General features: G+C 45.0%; 1 protein-coding gene across 1 annotated transcript in view; it reads left to right on the plus strand.

The window, feature by feature from the left end:
- Window positions 1–277: 277 nt before the first annotated feature.
- The window catches only part of LOC117443340 (uncharacterized), a 62,419-nt gene continuing 43,603 nt past the window's right edge, over window positions 278–19,093 (plus strand). Inside the window, exons 1-4 of the mRNA XM_071202584.1 lie at window positions 278–379; window positions 807–917; window positions 4,046–4,393; window positions 9,196–9,342. Coding sequence (XP_071058685.1) covers window positions 278–379; window positions 807–917; window positions 4,046–4,393; window positions 9,196–9,342 — 708 coding nt within the window. The remainder of the gene's footprint in view (window positions 380–806; window positions 918–4,045; window positions 4,394–9,195; window positions 9,343–19,093) is intronic.

Raw genomic sequence — 19,093 nt, forward strand, 5'->3', positions numbered from 1 at the left:
AGGACAGAGGGTCTGAGGACAGAGGGTCTGAGGACAGAGGGTCTGAGGACAGAGGGTCTGAGGACAGAGGGTCTGAGGACAGAGGGTCTGAGCTGTTGTATTTGCTGTAAAGCGTCTCGACTGTAGGCTGTTTTATTTTATGTACAGCACTTTGGCTCCACCAGACATCGCTTAGACATGTGCTCTATAAATACAACTTGATTTGAGTTGTAACAGCCTCTCAGTAAATTCAGGTTCATGATTTCCTGGAAAAAGCTGCCATGTATTCCAGGTCCCTATGTTGGTCACGCTGTGTTGTAAAGAAGCGGCTGTTTGCCAGGTTTCCCTCGTACATGGAGGAACCGACAAGGATCCTTTCAGGGTGGAAGGAGATGTGTGGGTGCCTCTTTGATCAGAGTATACATAACTGTGACTAACGACCCTGAGGGACGGGAGTGTTAGTGTGGGGATGTTGGCCAGGACGCTGCAGACTGAGATGTTTGTCCTCTCCTGTAGTGGGTTTGTGTTGGGAACATCCTGAGTGTCCTCCTCCAGCATGAGAGCAGCATGCTAACAAGGGTACCAACTGTAGCTGTGAGCATGACAGGATGTGTGATAGGAGAGCATCAGGACTGCTTGAGGCAGATGATAGCTCTGTGATGAACATGATGACTCAGCCTCTATGGAGAGAGACATCAAGCATGCTCATTATGGAGAGAGACATCAAGCATGCTCATTCCTGACGTGGAGCTGATCTGAAGTAAACATTGATACTGCTTCCTGTTCCTCCATCTTGTGACTGTGTGACTCCCTCTCTGGGATATCAGCATGTGAAGGACACTGCTCAGGAACTAGTCTCTGTATGTGATGCCTCCTTCCCTCTGGAGAGGATCAGAAACAAGGATCCTGAGAAGAAGCTCAAGCCGGGGACCAGGAGAGTCTCTAACAGGTGTATAGGTTTTAGTGCATGACAATGGTCTGCAAAGGCTCAAATCCCCTCTGTGCCCCACTCTCACAGGGTGTGAGAGTGGGCTGACGGCCTGCAGACTTGTCCCCTGCATGCAGGCTAATGCTCAGCATGCTTGGATAAGCTCCCCTAATAGGATTAAGCTTTTGAGGACAATTGGTAATACATTTTTATAGCACTCGTAAAAAAACTTTACAAAGTCGCTGCGGTGCTAATTCTCCTGGATCTGGGACGGGAAACACTCCGGGTTCCTCTTCTGGTGCTTCTGTGAGACAGAGGGCACTGGGTTCAACCGGCAGAGCGTCCTTCCTCTTCCTCTTCCTCCTCCTCCTCCTCCTCCTCCTCCTCCTCCTCCTCCTCAGACCAGTGGTTCTCAGGAGACGAAAAAGGGGGCTTTTGATGCTAATGCTCCAGAAAGTGGAAGCTGCACGTTACTTTAGAGCAGGGGGGTCAAACTCAAGGCCCGGGGGCCACATTCGGCCCGCGACTTCATTTCATGTGGCCCGACAAGAGCTTGCAAAGAATATAATATGTTTATTATACGGTTACATGCTACAGAAGCACGTTGCCCATAAACTACATGTCCCACAATGCATCTCAAATATGACTTTTTTCATAGAATTTGCCTTTTTTTCTTCAAAATATGCATTTTTTCATAGAATTAGATTTGTATTTCAAAATGTCACTTCTATTTCTTTTTTCTCCAGAATTTGGCTTTTCTTTTTAAATCATTTTGGGACATACGCACTGAAGAGACTTGCTCTAGACTTCTGCTTTCAGACGTAGTTAATGATGAAGTTATTTCCCTATCCGATGATAATCCAATGCAGAGGCAATAATGTCATATAATACATTATTTTATATATATGATATATTTATATATGTACTTTTATATAGTCTTAAAGTTACGACCGGCCCTTTGAGTGCAACTATAATGCTGATGTGGCCCGCGAAGAAATTGAGTTTGACCCCCCTGCTTTAGAAGAAGCAGAAGGATGTAAAACAGGGCTCAGTGCGATCTGCAGCGCATTTGAAAAAGAAGAATTTACAGCCACTGCTCGCCTGCAATCAGGAATATTAAAGAGTACAAGTTAAGACGGTTAAAAATCCAATTTAAGAAAGTTATATTACAAAAATTAAGACTCAAGTTGCTGCCTTGATTTACAAAGTTTAGTTTAGCTTGACACAGATTGTATATTGTCAGTACACCGTGTACAGTACATGGCGTGCACGATGGATTCAGGATCAAAATACCTTGCGAGAAATGAAGAACAGAACTTGTGAAATTCAGTTTGACGCCTTCTTCATCCTTGTTTCCTATCATGACTCAGCAGATTTCAGCAGTGTTTACATTTAAACAGACGCATTTCTCACCTGTCAGCAGCGTCTCCATGCAGACTCAGTGACGGGATGATTGTGTGTGACGGCTGGTGTGTGTGGGACGGTGTGTGTGACGGCTGCTGAGTCATTGCTATTGTGCATCTGTTTCGGGCAGTGAGTTATGAGGAGTGGCGGGAGATTAATGGCTTTAATAATCCCCGCCTTTGTGATCTGACTCAGAGTAACACTGGGTCTGGTTTAATTATCTTTGCTTGGACAAAACACCCATTTGCGCAGCGCTTCAGGCTAACACAGGGTTCAATTAAGTTAATTAGAAAATGATGGAGCATGATTTATTAAAGTACATTCGTGGTGGCCTACATGGAATTTCAATTTTAAGGTGATTTGAACAGAAGACTAAATGTCATAACGCCCAACATTAGCCGCCTTTAGCTTAGCAGTGGTGACGTGAAGTCATGTGACCGTACTGTAGTTCCTTTATAGCCCAACATTAGCCTCCTTTAGCTTAGCGGTGGTGACGTGAAGTCATGTGACCGTGATGTAGTTCTTTTATAGCCCAACATTAGCCTCCTTTAGCTTAGCGGTGGTGACGTGAAGTCATGTGACCGTGATGTAGTTCTTTTATAGCCCAACATTAGCCACCTTTAGCTTAGCGGTGGTGACGTGAAGTCATGTGACCGTGCTGTAGTTCCTTTATTGCCCAACATTAGCCGCCTTTAGCTTAGCGGTGGTGACGTGAAGTCATGTGACCGTACTGTAGTTCCTTTATAGCCCAACATTAGCCTCCTTTAGCTTAGCGGTGGTGACGTGAAGTCATGTGTCCGTGCTGTAGTTCCTTTATAGCCCAACATTAGCCGCCTTTAGCTTAGCGGTGGTGACGTGAAGTCATGTGACCGTACTGTAGTTCCTTTATAGCCCAACATTAGCTTAGCGGTGGTGACGTGAAGTCATGTGACCGTGATGTAGTTCCTTTATAGCCCAACATTAGCCACCTTTAGCTTAGCGGTGGTGACGTGAAGTCATGTGACCGTGATGTAGTTCCTTTATAGCCCAACATTAGCCACCTTTAGCTTAGCGGTGGTGACGTGAAGTCATGTGACCGTGCTGTAGTTCCTTTATAGCCCAACATTAGCCACCTTTAGCTTAGCGGTGGTGACGTGAAGTCATGTGACCGTGATGTAGTTCCTTTATAGCCCAACATTAGCCACCTTTAGCTTAGCGGTGGTGACGTGAAGTCATGTGACCGTGATGTAGTTCCTTTATAGCCCAACATTAGCCACCTTTAGCTTAGCGGTGGTGACGTGAAGTCATGTGACCGTGCTGTAGTTCCTTTATAGCCCAACATTAGCCACCTTTAGCTTAGCGGTGGTGACGTGAAGTCATGTGACCGTGATGTAGTTCCTTTATAGCCCAACATTAGCCACCTTTAGCTTAGCGGTGGTGACGTGAAGTCATGTGACCGTGCTGTAGTTCCTTTATAGCCCAACATTAGCCACCTTTAGCTTAGCGGTGGTGACGTGAAGTCATGTGACCGTGCTGTAGTTCCTATATAGCCCAACATTAGCCGCCTTTAGCTTAGCGGTGGTGACGTGAAGTCATGTGACCGTGCTGTAGTTCCTTTATAGCCCAACATTAGCCTCCTTTAGCTTAGCGGTGGTGACGTGAAGTCATGTGACCGTGCTGTAGTTCCTTTATAGCCCAACATTAGCCGCCTTTAGCTTAGCGGTGGTGACGTGAAGTCATGTGTCCGTGCCGTAGTTCCTTTATAGCCCAACATTAGCCGCCTTTAGCTTAGCGGTGGTCCGTGCTGTATGCTATGCTAATCTCACACCTTGTTTTCCTGTCTCCTCAGGGGTCTCCTACTCATACGTGCAGGGGCTATCTGGAGATGAGGAAACAGCAGTGGATGTGAAGCTGTTCAGCCACAGGTGGAGGAGATGGCTTCCTCCGAAACCTCGTAACATGGACAGCAACAGAGCCAGCCAGGAGCAGGACCAGAACCAGAACAACGACCAGAACCAGAACCAGGATCCAGAGCCTGAGGAACCTGAAGGGTTCCCAGGTCTGATGTCTGCAGAGGAAACAGACAACAGCTCCCAGATAGAGGTAGGAGCTGTATATGTGTAAATCTGTATGTCTATATAAAGTAGATTTTAAAGGTCTCCTATTTTGCTAACTTATAACTTCACTTATGAGGCAATAAACCTGACCTCTAGTGAGCGGCCCAGCCCTTCGAATATCTTTCTGTATGAGGCCCTCGGTGGAAAAAAGTTTGCACACCCCTATAGGCCTAACAATAGTATAATAGGAGACCTTTAAGAGATGTAGGTAAGGGGTCGGGGACATGATCATAAACCCATTAGTTAATGTACTCTCCGTCTTTCCCCCTGAATGAATCCCGACTGAAGTGCAGCTCCACGGGGAGGAGAGTAAAGAGCAGGATCGATAAAGCTCTCTGCTCAGCTGTGGGTCTAAAAATACACTCGGCCAATCATTACTCCCCTGGATGCTGGGTAATGAAAAGGCAGATGAATATTTGATATCATATTAAAATCAGCCCTCAGGTGTTTGTCTACCTTCTGCTTAAACCTCCAGACACAGGAAATGAGCTGTGTGTGTGTGTGTGTGTGTGTGTGTGTGTGTGTGTGTGTGTGTGTGTGTGTGTGTGTGTGTGTGTGTGTGTGTGTGTGTGTGTGTGTGTGTGGTGTGTGTGTGTGTGTGTGTGTGTGTGTGTGTGTGGTGTGTGTGTGCGTGTGTGTGTGCGTGTGAGAAAGGCCTCCCCTTGTTGTGGCGTTCAGTCGTAATGATGGCGGACGCGGAAGAGTCTGGCTTCTAATCATCTCAGGTTGAACTGTAATCACACACACACACACACACACACACACACACACACACACACACACACACACACACACACACACACACACACACACACACACACACACACATGCAGACACACACTCATTGTTTTTTGGCTCGCAGAGGGTTATTATCTGTTGCTAAATGGAAAGGCAGTCCCCAGCACAAACATGCCATAACTCCTCCTGTCATTACACCCACACCCACACCCACACCACCACACACACACACACACACACACACACATTCAAAGGGCTGAAGACACATACCCTGATTTTAACTGGATTGTCTGCACCCTTGTCTCTTATGCTAAGCTACGCTAGCCGACTTCTCTCACTTCCAACATACGTGTGCCTCGATATCTGTGACCATATCTTCACTTCCATAACACCGGCTTGCGCTGAAGTGGAGCTGAAGGAATCTGATCTGAGGTCAGCGTGTGTTTTGGCGTCAGATTCCTCTCACCTGCTTCAGAGCAGCAGCCTCACTGCTCGTCTGGACTCGCGGTCGGTAGCGGCTTCTCTCCCTGTCGTTGTTTGTGTCGGCAGATCAGCTTTAAAAACCGTTTTTATGTCCCCGAACATTTCATAACCCCGGCTGCTGTGTCAGGGGAACCGACCGCACGAGTGGCGTAACGTTCACACAGTGGATAAACACATCCATCTGGACGTGTCTTGCATGTTCTTTTGACTCGTCTTTCTCTGGAACATGTCGACACTTCGTTCAGTAAAAGTAACAGCTAGTATAACATCGACTCTGGAGGCCGCGGCGGCAGATCATTGGCACCGGAACAACCTGGAAAGAACAGAGCGTCTTGTTCTGACTCCAACATATTAATAAGTTGGAGTCAATGTCTTGATACTTGACACTTTTCCCTAAGTCATGATCACTGCTTAAAAATACAACAACACTAGAAAACAGTTTGGGCATCACTCCTGCCTCACGCTCGAACCCCTCGGACTAGATGTTGGCGTCTGACCCTAAAAACTCAATCTAGACTTCGAACTTAAGTGTTTTATTGGACCGGATTCAAGAAAACGATGAGCGAGCCAACACGGAGTCCTGACCTCTTGGAGAAGCCGGTTCAGAGGGAACTCACAGACGTCAAACGGATCTATTTCACGTCTTAAAATAACTACACAAATACACATGTCACGTCTTCAGCTTTAAATATGCAGAAACATCTCGCTGCAGATTGAGAGCAAGCGAAAAGGGACTTCACGCGTTCCTCTGAATGTTCGTGTTCCCGCCTGCAGAGCGGGACAGTCTGTTCGGAGCAGACGTGTCAGGTTTCCAATGAACGCTCACAGTGTGGGGGGGGGGGGGGGGGGGTAGCTTTGATGTGCAGTAATAAGAGAGGACGGGTTCTGATTGGTTAATGGAGGTCTGGGACCGCTCAGAGGCTCGTTGGGGGTTTCGGCTAATTTTCGTTTCCTGATTCCCTCGCGCCGCTTTAACATCGCTGAGAGAGGCGAAGTCAACTCAAATAATGTGCATTTCAAAAAGGGGGAACTAAAAGGTGCCGTGGGGTCGGGTTAGAGTTTCCCAACGGGGGGTTCGTTTAGCGTGAACACTGGAAAGAACTCAGGGATAGTTAAACAGGAACGTAGAGAGAAAGGGAGGTGAGAGAAAGCTAGACATGTGTAGAGTATCTCACACGGCTCTGTCGCTTTAATTCATGTTCCTTTGTTGTTCATGTTTTATTTAGTTCTTTATATACATCCTGCTTCCTTACGTAAACGGTTATTTTGTGTCTTTTTTGTAATTATTGAGTGTTTTTGTATTTTAAATGTGAGTTTTCGACCTCGGGACTGTGGGAACAGTATTTCGATCTTTCTGTACAAACATATTTTGAGATTGATAATAAAGTTGACTTTGACTTGTGGTTGCTTTTAAATGCCATTTTATAATATGTTTCTTAATAATAATAATAATAATAATAATAATAATAATAAATTTTATTTTTAGGCACCTTTCATGACACCCAAGGACACCGTACTATTTAAAAAAAAAAAAAAAAAAAAAAAAAAATTAAATAAAAGCTAATAGGCAACAGAACAAGATAAAAACACAAACAGGAAATCATGGAGGAGACAGTCAAGTGGACACAAATGAAACGTATAATGGGGAGCACTACAGTGAGTAAGCAGATTTGAACAGGTGGGTTTTTAATTGGGATTTGAATATGGTGGCTGTGTCTGACTGTCGGATGTTTGTTTCTTAATGTCTTTCATTTCTGTAAAGCACTTTGAATTGCCTCGTGTTGAAAGGTGCTGTATAAATAAACTTGCTTTGCCTTGCATGATAATGTGTTATATTCACTTATAGCGTATCTCACGCAGCTTCTACAGTCAGTCAACTTTATATATGTTTGTACACACAGAAGGATCAAAATACTGTTTCCCACAGTCCTGAGTTAAAAAAACACACATTAAAATACAAGAACACTCAACCGTTTACTTCAAGTAAGCAGGATATATATCAAAAGATGTCCATAGCGGTGTAAAAGTGACTGTGATGCCCCTGTGACGAGACTGACGGCTTCAGGCCGGGTGATAGGGCACTTTATTAGCGTGATTGCACAGTTTATGTTGTCTGTGGCTGATGAGTGTGCGCACCTGGTGTCCTGTGGTGTCTCCTCCCCCTCACCTGTGTCTTGTTGTGATGATTGGAGGGTGGGTATTTAGGCTCTGTTGCCCTGTCTGTGGAGAGGGCTGGGTGTGGGTGTGAGATCCTTGTGGCTGCAGGATGTGTGCAAGGAGAACCGCAGGATTGAGGCGGTGAACTTTGTGCCCATGTTTTTAATAATTGCCCACGCCGGGTTATATTTTTGGACGTTCTGCCTCTGCCTCCTTGCTTGGTCTGGGCCGCTCAACGGTCAGCTTCACAGCCCCTTTCACACCAACGCGGTTCCAGGGCCGGTTCGGAGCTAGAGCCTGAAAAGCACCGGTTTTTCCTGTTCACACCGCAGCGGAGCCGCCTCTAAGCTCCGGAATCCAGTTTGTTTCAAGCACCAAAAAGTTGTTGGTCTAGAAAGCAAGCACTGCATACGTCACGCTTACGTCGAGGCGGGGGCAGGGGCATCAGCTTTAATGTTATACCAAAATAATGAATGCTGCAAAGCTGGGTATTCGGAGCTTGGCGCATGCAGAGGCTAACAACAGCTAGCTCTCACGCCATCGAATAGGACGTATATTTACCTTCTTTCTCCTACGGAATCGTCGTTGAAGTTGATGCAAAGAGAAATAACTTTTGAATGTAACGACTGTAGTAAAGTCGTCCCATTTCTTCCATTTCGTTTCAACAGAGTAAAACCAAAACGAGTAGCGCTTCAATACAATCGGTCGTTGTTGTTGTCGATGTGAGGGGTTTCCGCGCGGTTTGGCTTTACGAAGCAGGCACGCAAACGGTTACGTCATGCCAGTCGGGCTCTGAGCGGTGTGAACAGAGCGGGAGCTGAACCCGAAGAACCGGTTCCGAACCAGAAAAGCACACGGAGCTCGAACGGGAAAAGCCTTGGTGTGAACGGGGCACACAGCTCAGCTCCCGGACTTTACCAACGTTCACTTTAAAAACACAGCTGTACGGTTTCTCATTAAACTGCAGACGAGCAACAGGAAGTCGAAGACACGAGCATCCTCACTATTACTGTTCAGGAAACTATGAAATCTCCCACATGGCTCATAAAAGTCCACTCTCTGTCACATCCTGACGGTGCAGCCTGCTTTTACTTTAAGAGAGGAAAGAGGAAATTGGCTTCCTTGTTTGTTCTTAATTTCATTAGCAGACGGTCTTCGTGCGCCAATGAAAAGAACCACGGAGTTGAATTGAAGGACAAAGAGAACGCAGGCACAATGGAAAGGAAATGCATCGTCATGTAATCTAATTAGCAGAAGAATTATGTTTATTATGTTTTCTGAGGTTTTTGCTAAATCTGTAAATACAGTTTATTGGTTACTTTGAATTCGATGTACAGGAAGTCTAAGGACGCTCAGCGAAATCTCATCTCTCCATTAAGTCCTATTACATTTCTGTTGTTTTGCCTGCAGGAGGACACAGATCACAACTACTACACGTCAAAAACATACACCCCGTCAGACCCAATGAGCAAGGACTTGTGGGTAGATGTGGACCAGATGCAGAAAGACAAAGTGAAGATCCACGGGATTCTGTCCAACACACACCGACAAGCAGCGGTGAGTCAACACACACACGAGTATCTTTAAAGAGTCCTCTCCTGCTGATGTTCAGGTGTATATCAGTATGTAGTGTCTCTACTTTAAAGAGTCCTCTCCTGCTGATGTTCAGGTGTATATCAGTATGTAGTGTCTCTACTTTAAAGAGTCCTCTCCTGCTGATGTTCAGGTGTATATCAGTATGTAGTGTCTCTACTTTAAAGAGTCCTCTCCTGCTGATGTTCAGGTGTATATCAGTATGTAGTGTCTCTACTTTAAAGAGTCCTCTCCTGCTGATGTTCAGGTGTATATCAGTATGTAGTGTCTCTACTTTAAAGAGTCCTCTCCTGCTGATGTTCAGGTGTATATCAGTATGTAGTGTCTCTACTTTAAAGAGTCCTCTCCTGCTGATGTTCAGGTGTATATCAGTATGTAGTGTCTCTACTTTAAAGAGTCCTCTCCTGCTGATGTTCAGGTGTATATCAGTATGTAGTGTCTCTACTTTAAAGAGTCCTCTCCTGCTGATGTTCAGGTGTATATCAGTATGTAGTGTCTCTACTTTAAAGAGTCCTCTCCTGCTGATGTTCAGGTGTATATCAGTATGTAGTGTCTCTACTTTAAAGAGTCCTCTCCTGCTGATGTTCAGGTGTATATCAGTATGTAGTGTCTCTACTTTAAAGAGTCCTCTCCTGCTGATGTTCAGGTGTATATCAGTATGTAGTGTCTCTACTTTAAAGAGTCCTCTCCTGCTGATGTTCAGGTGTATATCAGTATGTAGTGTCTCTACTTTAAAGAGTCCTCTCCTGCTGATGTTCAGGTGTATATCAGTATGTAGTGTCTCTACTTTAAAGAGTCCTCTCCTGCTGATGTTCAGGTGTATATCAGTATGTAGTGTCTCTACTTTAAAGAGTCCTCTCCTGCTGATGTTCAGGTGTATATCAGTATGTAGTGTCTCTACTTTAAAGAGTCCTCTCCTGCTGATGTTCAGGTGTATATCAGTATGTAGTGTCTCTACTTTAAAGAGTCCTCTCCTGCTGATGTTCAGGTGTATATCAGTATGTAGTGTCTCTACTTTAAAGAGTCCTCTCCTGCTGATGTTCAGGTGTATATCAGTATGTAGTGTCTCTACTTTAAAGAGTCCTCTCCTGCTGATGTTCAGGTGTATATCAGTATGTAGTGTCTCTACTTTAAAGAGTCCTCTCCTGCTGATGTTCAGGTGTATATCAGTATGTAGTGTCTCTACTTTAAAGAGTCCTCTCCTGCTGATGTTCAGGTGTATATCAGTATGTAGTGTCTCTACTTTAAAGAGTCCTCTCCTGCTGATGTTCAGGTGTATATCAGTATGTAGTGTCTCTACTTTAAAGAGTCCTCTCCTGCTGATGTTCAGGTGTATATCAGTATGTAGTGTCTCTACTTTAAAGAGTCCTCTCCTCTGATGTTCAGGTGTATATCAGTATGTAGTGTCTCTACTTTAAAGAGTCCTCTCCTCTGATGTTCAGGTGTATATCAGTATGTAGTGTCTCTACTTTAAAGAGTCCTCTCCTGCTGATGTTCAGGTGTATATCAGTATGTAGTGTCTCTACTTTAAAGAGTCCTCTCCTGCTGATGTTCAGGTGTATATCAGTATGTAGTGTCTCTACTTTAAAGAGTCCTCTCCTGCTGATGTTCAGGTGTATATCAGTATGTAGTGTCTCTACTTTAAAGAGTCCTCTCCTGCTGATGTTCAGGTGTATATCAGTATGTAGTGTCTCTACTTTAAAGAGTCCTCTCCTGCTGATGTTCAGGTGTATATCAGTATGTAGTGTCTCTACTTTAAAGAGTCCTCTCCTGCTGATGTTCAGGTGTATATCAGTATGTAGTGTCTCTACTTTAAAGAGTCCTCTCCTGCTGATGTTCAGGTGTATATCAGTATGTAGTGTCTCTACTTTAAAGAGTCCTCTCCTGCTGATGTTCAGGTGTATATCAGTATGTAGTGTCTCTACTTTAAAGAGTCCTCTCCTGCTGATGTTCAGGTGTATATCAGTATGTAGTGTCTCTACTTTAAAGAGTCCTCTCCTGCTGATGTTCAGGTGTATATCAGTATGTAGTGTCTCTACTTTAAAGAGTCCTCTCCTGCTGATGTTCAGGTGTATATCAGTATGTAGTGTCTCTACTTTAAAGAGTCCTCTCCTGCTGATGTTCAGGTGTATATCAGTATGTAGTGTCTCTACTTTAAAGAGTCCTCTCCTGCTGATGTTCAGGTGTATATCAGTATGTAGTGTCTCTACTTTAAAGAGTCCTCTCCTGCTGATGTTCAGGTGTATATCAGTATGTAGTGTCTCTACTTTAAAGAGTCCTCTCCTGCTGATGTTCAGGTGTATATCAGTATGTAGTGTCTCTACTTTAAAGAGTCCTCTCCTGCTGATGTTCAGGTGTATATCAGTATGTAGTGTCTCTACTTTAAAGAGTCCTCTCCTGCTGATGTTCAGGTGTATATCAGTATGTAGTGTCTCTACTTTAAAGAGTCCTCTCCTGCTGATGTTCAGGTGTATATCAGTATGTAGTGTCTCTACTTTAAAGAGTCCTCTCCTGCTGATGTTCAGGTGTATATCAGTATGTAGTGTCTCTACTTTAAAGAGTCCTCTCCTGCTGATGTTCAGGTGTATATCAGTATGTAGTGTCTCTACTTTAAAGAGTCCTCTCCTGCTGATGTTCAGGTGTATATCAGTATGTAGTGTCTCTACTTTAAAGAGTCCTCTCCTGCTGATGTTCAGGTGTATATCAGTATGTAGTGTCTCTACTTTAAAGAGTCCTCTCCTGCTGATGTTCAGGTGTATATCAGTATGTAGTGTCTCTACTTTAAAGAGTCCTCTCCTGCTGATGTTCAGGTGTATATCAGTATGTAGTGTCTCTACTTTAAAGAGTCCTCTCCTGCTGATGTTCAGGTGTATATCAGTATGTAGTGTCTCTACTTTAAAGAGTCCTCTCCTCTGATGTTCAGGTGTATATCAGTATGTAGTGTCTCTACTTTAAAGAGTCCTCTCCTGCTGATGTTCAGGTGTATATCAGTATGTAGTGTCTCTACTTTAAAGAGTCCTCTCCTGCTGATGTTCAGGTGTATATCAGTATGTAGTGTCTCTACTTTAAAGAGTCCTCTCCTCTGATGTTCAGGTGTATATCAGTATGTAGTGTCTCTACTTTAAAGAGTCCTCTCCTGCTGATGTTCAGGTGTATATCAGTATGTAGTGTCTCTACTTTAAAGAGTCCTCTCCTGCTGATGTTCAGGTGTATATCAGTATGTAGTGTCTCTACTTTAAAGAGTCCTCTCCTGCTGATGTTCAGGTGTATATCAGTATGTAGTGTCTCTACTTTAAAGAGTCCTCTCCTGCTGATGTTCAGGTGTATATCAGTATGTAGTGTCTCTACTTTAAAGAGTCCTCTCCTGCTGATGTTCAGGTGTATATCAGTATGTAGTGTCTCTACTTTAAAGAGTCCTCTCCTGCTGATGTTCAGGTGTATATCAGTATGTAGTGTCTCTACTTTAAAGAGTCCTCTCCTGCTGATGTTCAGGTGTATATCAGTATGTAGTGTCTCTACTTTAAAGAGTCCTCTCCTGCTGATGTTCAGGTGTATATCAGTATGTAGTGTCTCTACTTTAAAGAGTCCTCTCCTGCTGATGTTCAGGTGTATATCAGTATGTAGTGTCTCTACTTTAAAGAGTCCTCTCCTGCTGATGTTCAGGTGTATATCAGTATGTAGTGTCTCTACTTTAAAGAGTCCTCTCCTGCTGATGTTCAGGTGTATATCAGTATGTAGTGTCTCTACTTTAAAGAGTCCTCTCCTGCTGATGTTCAGGTGTATATCAGTATGTAGTGTCTCTACTTTAAAGAGTCCTCTCCTGCTGATGTTCAGGTGTATATCAGTATGTAGTGTCTCTACTTTAAAGAGTCCTCTCCTGCTGATGTTCAGGTGTATATCAGTATGTAGTGTCTCTACTTTAAAGAGTCCTCTCCTGCTGATGTTCAGGTGTATATCAGTATGTAGTGTCTCTACTTTAAAGAGTCCTCTCCTGCTGATGTTCAGGTGTATATCAGTATGTAGTGTCTCTACTTTAAAGAGTCCTCTCCTGCTGATGTTCAGGTGTATATCAGTATGTAGTGTCTCTACTTTAAAGAGTCCTCTCCTGCTGATGTTCAGGTGTATATCAGTATGTAGTGTCTCTACTTTAAAGAGTCCTCTCCTGCTGATGTTCAGGTGTATATCAGTATGTAGTGTCTCTACTTTAAAGAGTCCTCTCCTGCTGATGTTCAGGTGTATATCAGTATGTAGTGTCTCCATGCTGTAATGTTAAAAAGTGAACTGAAAATAGTGCTTTATGTATATATGTGTCACTAGAGTTCTATAATATTGCAGTTGTTAAAAGAAAAGTCAGCAGAAAGATAAACTATAGTACATTAAACCCAGGGCAACACGGTTGAGAAAGATTTCCTCTATAAGGATTTAAACTGTTGAAACTCAGTGAAGTCTTAAAGCTCTCCTCAATCCTCCTCTGCAGAAAAAGGTGACCTGTGTGAGGCGCATACTGATGAGGTCACAATAAAGTGACCGCAGAGACAGAGCAGCATGGTAGGCTTTAAAGAAAGAGAAAGACAGCAGGCGAACACTAGCTGGAGAGGAGAGAGTCCATCATTAGTATTCAGAGCTGTAGCTCCACTCAGGTAGTGAGGCTACACTGAGAGGAAGCTACTCTGTGTGAGGACACTTTATCATTCTCTAAATGAAAAAGCTAATGTTGGGCTATAAAGGAACTACAGCACGGTCACATGACCTCACGTCACCACCGCTAAGCTAAAGGAGGCTAATGTTGGGCTATAAAGGAACTACAGCACGGTCACATGACCTCACGTCACCACCGCTAAGCTAAAGGAGGCTAATGTTGGGCAATAAAGGAACTACAGCACGGTCACATGACTTCACGTCACCACCGCTAAGCTAAAGGTGGCTAATGTTGGGCTCTAAAGGAACTACAGCACGGTCACATGACTTCACGTCACCACCGCTAAGCTAAAGGTGGCTAATGTTGGGCTCTAAAGGAACTACAGCACGGTCACATGACTTCACGTCACCACCGCTAAGCTAAAGGCGGCTAATGTTAGGCTATAAAGGAACTACAGCACGGACACATGACTTCACGTCACCACCGCTAAGCTAAAGGTGTCTAATGTTGGGCTATAAAGGAACTACAGCACGGTCACATGACCTCACGTCACCACCACTAAGCTAAAGGAGGCTAATGTTGGGCAATAAAGGAACTACAGCACGGTCACATGACTTCACGTCACCACCGCTAAGCTAAAGGTGGCTAATGTTGGGCTCTAAAGGAACTACAGCACGGTCACATGACTTCACGTCACCACCGCTAAGCTAAAGGTGGCTAATGTTGGGCTCTAAAGGAACTACAGCACGGTCACATGACTTCACGTCACCACCGCTAAGCTAAAGGCGGCTAATGTTAGGCTATAAAGGAACTACAGCACGGACACATGACTTCACGTCACCACCGCTAAGCTAAAGGCGGCTAATGTTGTGCTATAAAGGAACTACATCACGGTCACATGACTTCACGTCACCACCGCTAAGCTAAAGGTGGCTAATGTTGGGCTCTAAAGGAACTACAGCACGGTCACATGACTTCACGTCACCACCGCTAAGCTAAAGGAGGCTAATGTTGGGCTATAAAGGAACTACAGCACGGTCACATGACTTCACGTCACCACCGCTAAGCTAAAGGAGGCTAATGTTGGGCTATAAAGGAACTACAGCACGGTCAACATGACTTCACGTCACCACCGCTAAGCTAAAGGAGGCTAATGTTGGGCTATAAAGGAACTACAGCACGGTCACATGACTTCACGTCACCACCGCTAAGCTAAAGGAGGCTAATGTTGGGCTATAGAGGAACTACAGCACGGTCACATGACTTCACGTCACCACCGCTAAGCTAAAGGTGGCTAATGTTGGGCTATAAAGGAACTCCAGCACGGTCACATGACTTCACGTCACCACCGCTAAGCTAAAGGTGGCTAATGTTGGGCTATAAAGGAACTACAGCACGGTCACATGACTTCACGTCACCACCGCTAAGCTAAAGGAGGCTAATGTTGGGCTATAAAGGAACTACAGCACGGTCACATGACTTCACGTCACCAACGCTAAGCTAAAGGAGGCTAATGTTGGGCTATAAAGGAACTACAGCACGGTCAAGGTGGCTAATGTTGGGCTATAAAGGAACTACAGCACAGTCACATGACTTCACGTCACCACCGCTAAGCTAAAGGTGACTAATGTTGGGCTATAAAGGAACTACAGCACGGTCAAGGTGGCTAATGTTGGGCTATAAAGGAACTACAGCACGGTCACATGACTTCACTTCACCACCGCTAAGCTAAAGGTGGCTAATGTTGGGCTATAAAGGAACTACAGCACGGTCACATGACTTCACGTCACCACCGCTAAGCTAAAGGAGGCTAATGTTGGGCTATAAAGGAACTACAGCACGGTCAACATGACTTCACGTCACCACCGCTAAGCTAAAGGTGGCTAATGTTGGGCTATAAAGGAACTACAGCACGGTCACATGACTTCACGTCACCACCGCTAAGCTAAAGGAGGCTAATGTTGGGCTATAAAGGAACTACAGCACGGTCACATGACTTCACGTCACCACCGCTAAGCTAAAGGTGGCTAATGTTGGGCTATAAAGGAACTACAGCACGGTCACATGACTTCACGTCACCAGCGCTAAGCTAAAGGAGGCTAATGTTGGGCTATAAAGGAACTACAGCACGGTCACATGACTTCACGTCACCACCGCTAAGCTAAAGGTGGCTAATGTTGGGCTATAAAGGAACTACAGCTCGGTCACATGACTTCACGTCACCAGCGCTAAGCTAAAGGCGGCTAATGTTGGGCTATAATGGAACTACAGCACGGTCACATGACTTCACGTCACCACCGCTAAGCTAAAGGTGGCTAATGTTGGGCTATAAAGGAACTACAGCACGGTCAAGGTGGCTAATGTTGGGCTATAAAGGAACTACAGCACGGTCACATGACTTCACGTCACCACCGCTAAGCTAAAGGAGGCTAATGTTGGGCTATAAAGGAACTACAGCATGGTCACATGACTTCATGTCACCACCGCTAAGCTAAAGGCGGCTAATGTTGGGCTATAAAGGAACTACAGCACGGTCACATGACTTCACGTCACCACCGCTAAGCTAAAGGAGGCTAATGTTGGGCTATAAAGGATCTACAGCACGGTCACATGACTTCACGTCACCACCGCTAAGCTAAAGGTGGCTAATGTTGGGCTATAAAGGAACTACAGCACGGTCAAGGTGGCTAATGTTGGGCTATAAAGGAACTACAGCACGGTCACATGACTTCACGTCACCACCGCTAAGCTAAAGGAGGCTATAAAGGAACTACAGCACGGTCAACATGACTTCACGTCACCACCGCTAAGCTAAAGGAGGCTAATGTTGGGCTATAAAGGAACTACAGCACGGTCACATGACTTCACGTCACCACCGCTAAGCTAAAGGAGGCTAATGTTGGGCTATAAAGGAACTACAGCATGGTCACATGACTTCATGTCACCACCGCTAAGCTAAAGGCGGCTAATGTTGGGCTATAAAGGAACTACAGCACGGTCACATGACTTCACGTCACCACCGCTAAGCTAAAGGAGGCTAATGTTGGGCTATAAAGGATCTACAGCACGGTCACATGACTTCACGTCACCACCGCTAAGCTAAAGGTGGCTAATGTTGGGCTATAAAGGAACTACAGCACGGTCACATGACTTCACGTCACCACCGCTAAGCTAAAGGAGGCTAATGTTGGGCTATAAAGGAACTACAGCATGGTCACATGACTTCATGTCACCACCGCTAAGCTAAAGGCGGCTAATGTTGGGCTATAAAGGAACTACAGCACGGTCACATGACTTCACGTCACCACCGCTAAGCTAAAGGAGGCTAATGTTGGGCTATAAAGGATCTACAGCACGGTCACATGACTTCACGTCACCACCGCTAAGCTAAAGGTGGCTAATGTTGGGCTATAAAGGAACTACAGCACGGTCAAGGTGGCTAATGTTGGGCTATAAAGGAACTACAGCACGGTCACATGACTTCACGTCACCACCGCTAAGCTAAAGGAGGCTATAAAGGAACTACAGCACGGTCAACATGACTTCACGTCACCACCGCTAAGCTAAAGGAGGCTAATGTTGGGCTATAAAGGAACTACAGCACGGTCACATGACTTCACGTCACCACCGCTAAGCTAAAGTTGGCTAATGTTGGGCTATAAAGGAACTACAGCTCGGTCACATGACTTCACGTCACCAGCGCTAAGCTAAAGGCGGCTAATGTTGGGCTATAAAGGAACTACAGCACGGTCACATGACTTCACGTCACCACCGCTAAGCTAAAGGTGGCTAATGTTGGGCTATAAAGGAACTACAGCACGGTCAAGGTGGCTAATGTTGGGCTATAAAGGAACTACAGCACGGTCACATGACTTCACGTCTCCACCGCTAAGCTAAAGGAGGCTAATGTTGTGCTATAAAGGAACTACTGCACGGTCACATGACTTCACGTCTCCACCGCTAAGCTAAAGGCGGCTAATGTTGGGCTATAAAGGAACTACAGCACGGTCACATGACTTCACGTCACCACCGCTAAGCTAAAGGCGGCTAATGTTGGGCTATAAAGGAACTACAGCACGGTCACATGACTTCACGTCACCACCGCTAAGCTAAAGGCGGCTAATGTTGTGCTATAAAGGAACTACTGCACGGTCACATGACTTCACGTCACCACCGCTAAGCTAAAGGAGGCTAATGTTGGGCTATAAAGGAACTACAGCACGGTCACATGACTTCACGTCACCACCGCTAAGCTAAAGGCGGCTAATGTTGGGCTATAAAGGAACTACAGCACGGTCACATGACTTCACGTCACCACCGCTAAGCTAAAGGCGGCTAATGTTGGGCTATAAAGGAACTACAGCACGGTCACATGACTTCACATCACCACCGCTAAGCTAAAGGCGGCTAATGTTGGGCTATAAAGGAACTACAGCACGGTCACATGACTTCACGTCACCACCGCTAAGCTAAAGGCGGCTAATGTTGGGCGTGATGATGTTTAGTCGTCCCATTTAGACGCTTGTTAGCAACCGCTTTGTTTAAATCCACCAGTGAGGAATCTACTGACATATTTTCAATTCTCTTCAGCCTGTGTTAACCGCAGACCTCATGTATATGTTTACTTGGTACTGTCTCTCTGCATCACATTAGCTGGCAGCGCTACGATTTAGCATCAAAGCATGAATGCGTACTCTATCATTAGTGGTGACTTGTTAAAGACATTTGGTTTTATTTAGAAAAACTTCACGATTTTATAGCTTTCCTTTATCACGTGTGAATTACCATCAGCAGAATGGCTTTCCACACGTAACCAAGCTCTGTCCCGCTATAAAGAGGGCTTCAAAATGCCTGAGAGAAAGGTAATTTATTTGCAGCTGTATTTCCACACGCTCATAAACAATTCAGTCACATTTCCTTTCTTTTGTTTAATAACTTTCCCTCTTTTTGTCTTACAGAAACGGCCTCCCATAAAACATAGATTTATAATGTAAAAGTGTATTTCATCCCATTAGTCGTCATGAATCCACTTTAGTGCAGACATCAAGGTCATTCCGCACCGAGGAGCTCTGTTGG

Source organism: Pseudochaenichthys georgianus, unplaced genomic scaffold (genome assembly GCF_902827115.2).
Source record: "Pseudochaenichthys georgianus unplaced genomic scaffold, fPseGeo1.2 scaffold_589_arrow_ctg1, whole genome shotgun sequence".
NCBI lineage: Eukaryota > Metazoa > Chordata > Actinopteri > Perciformes > Channichthyidae > Pseudochaenichthys > Pseudochaenichthys georgianus.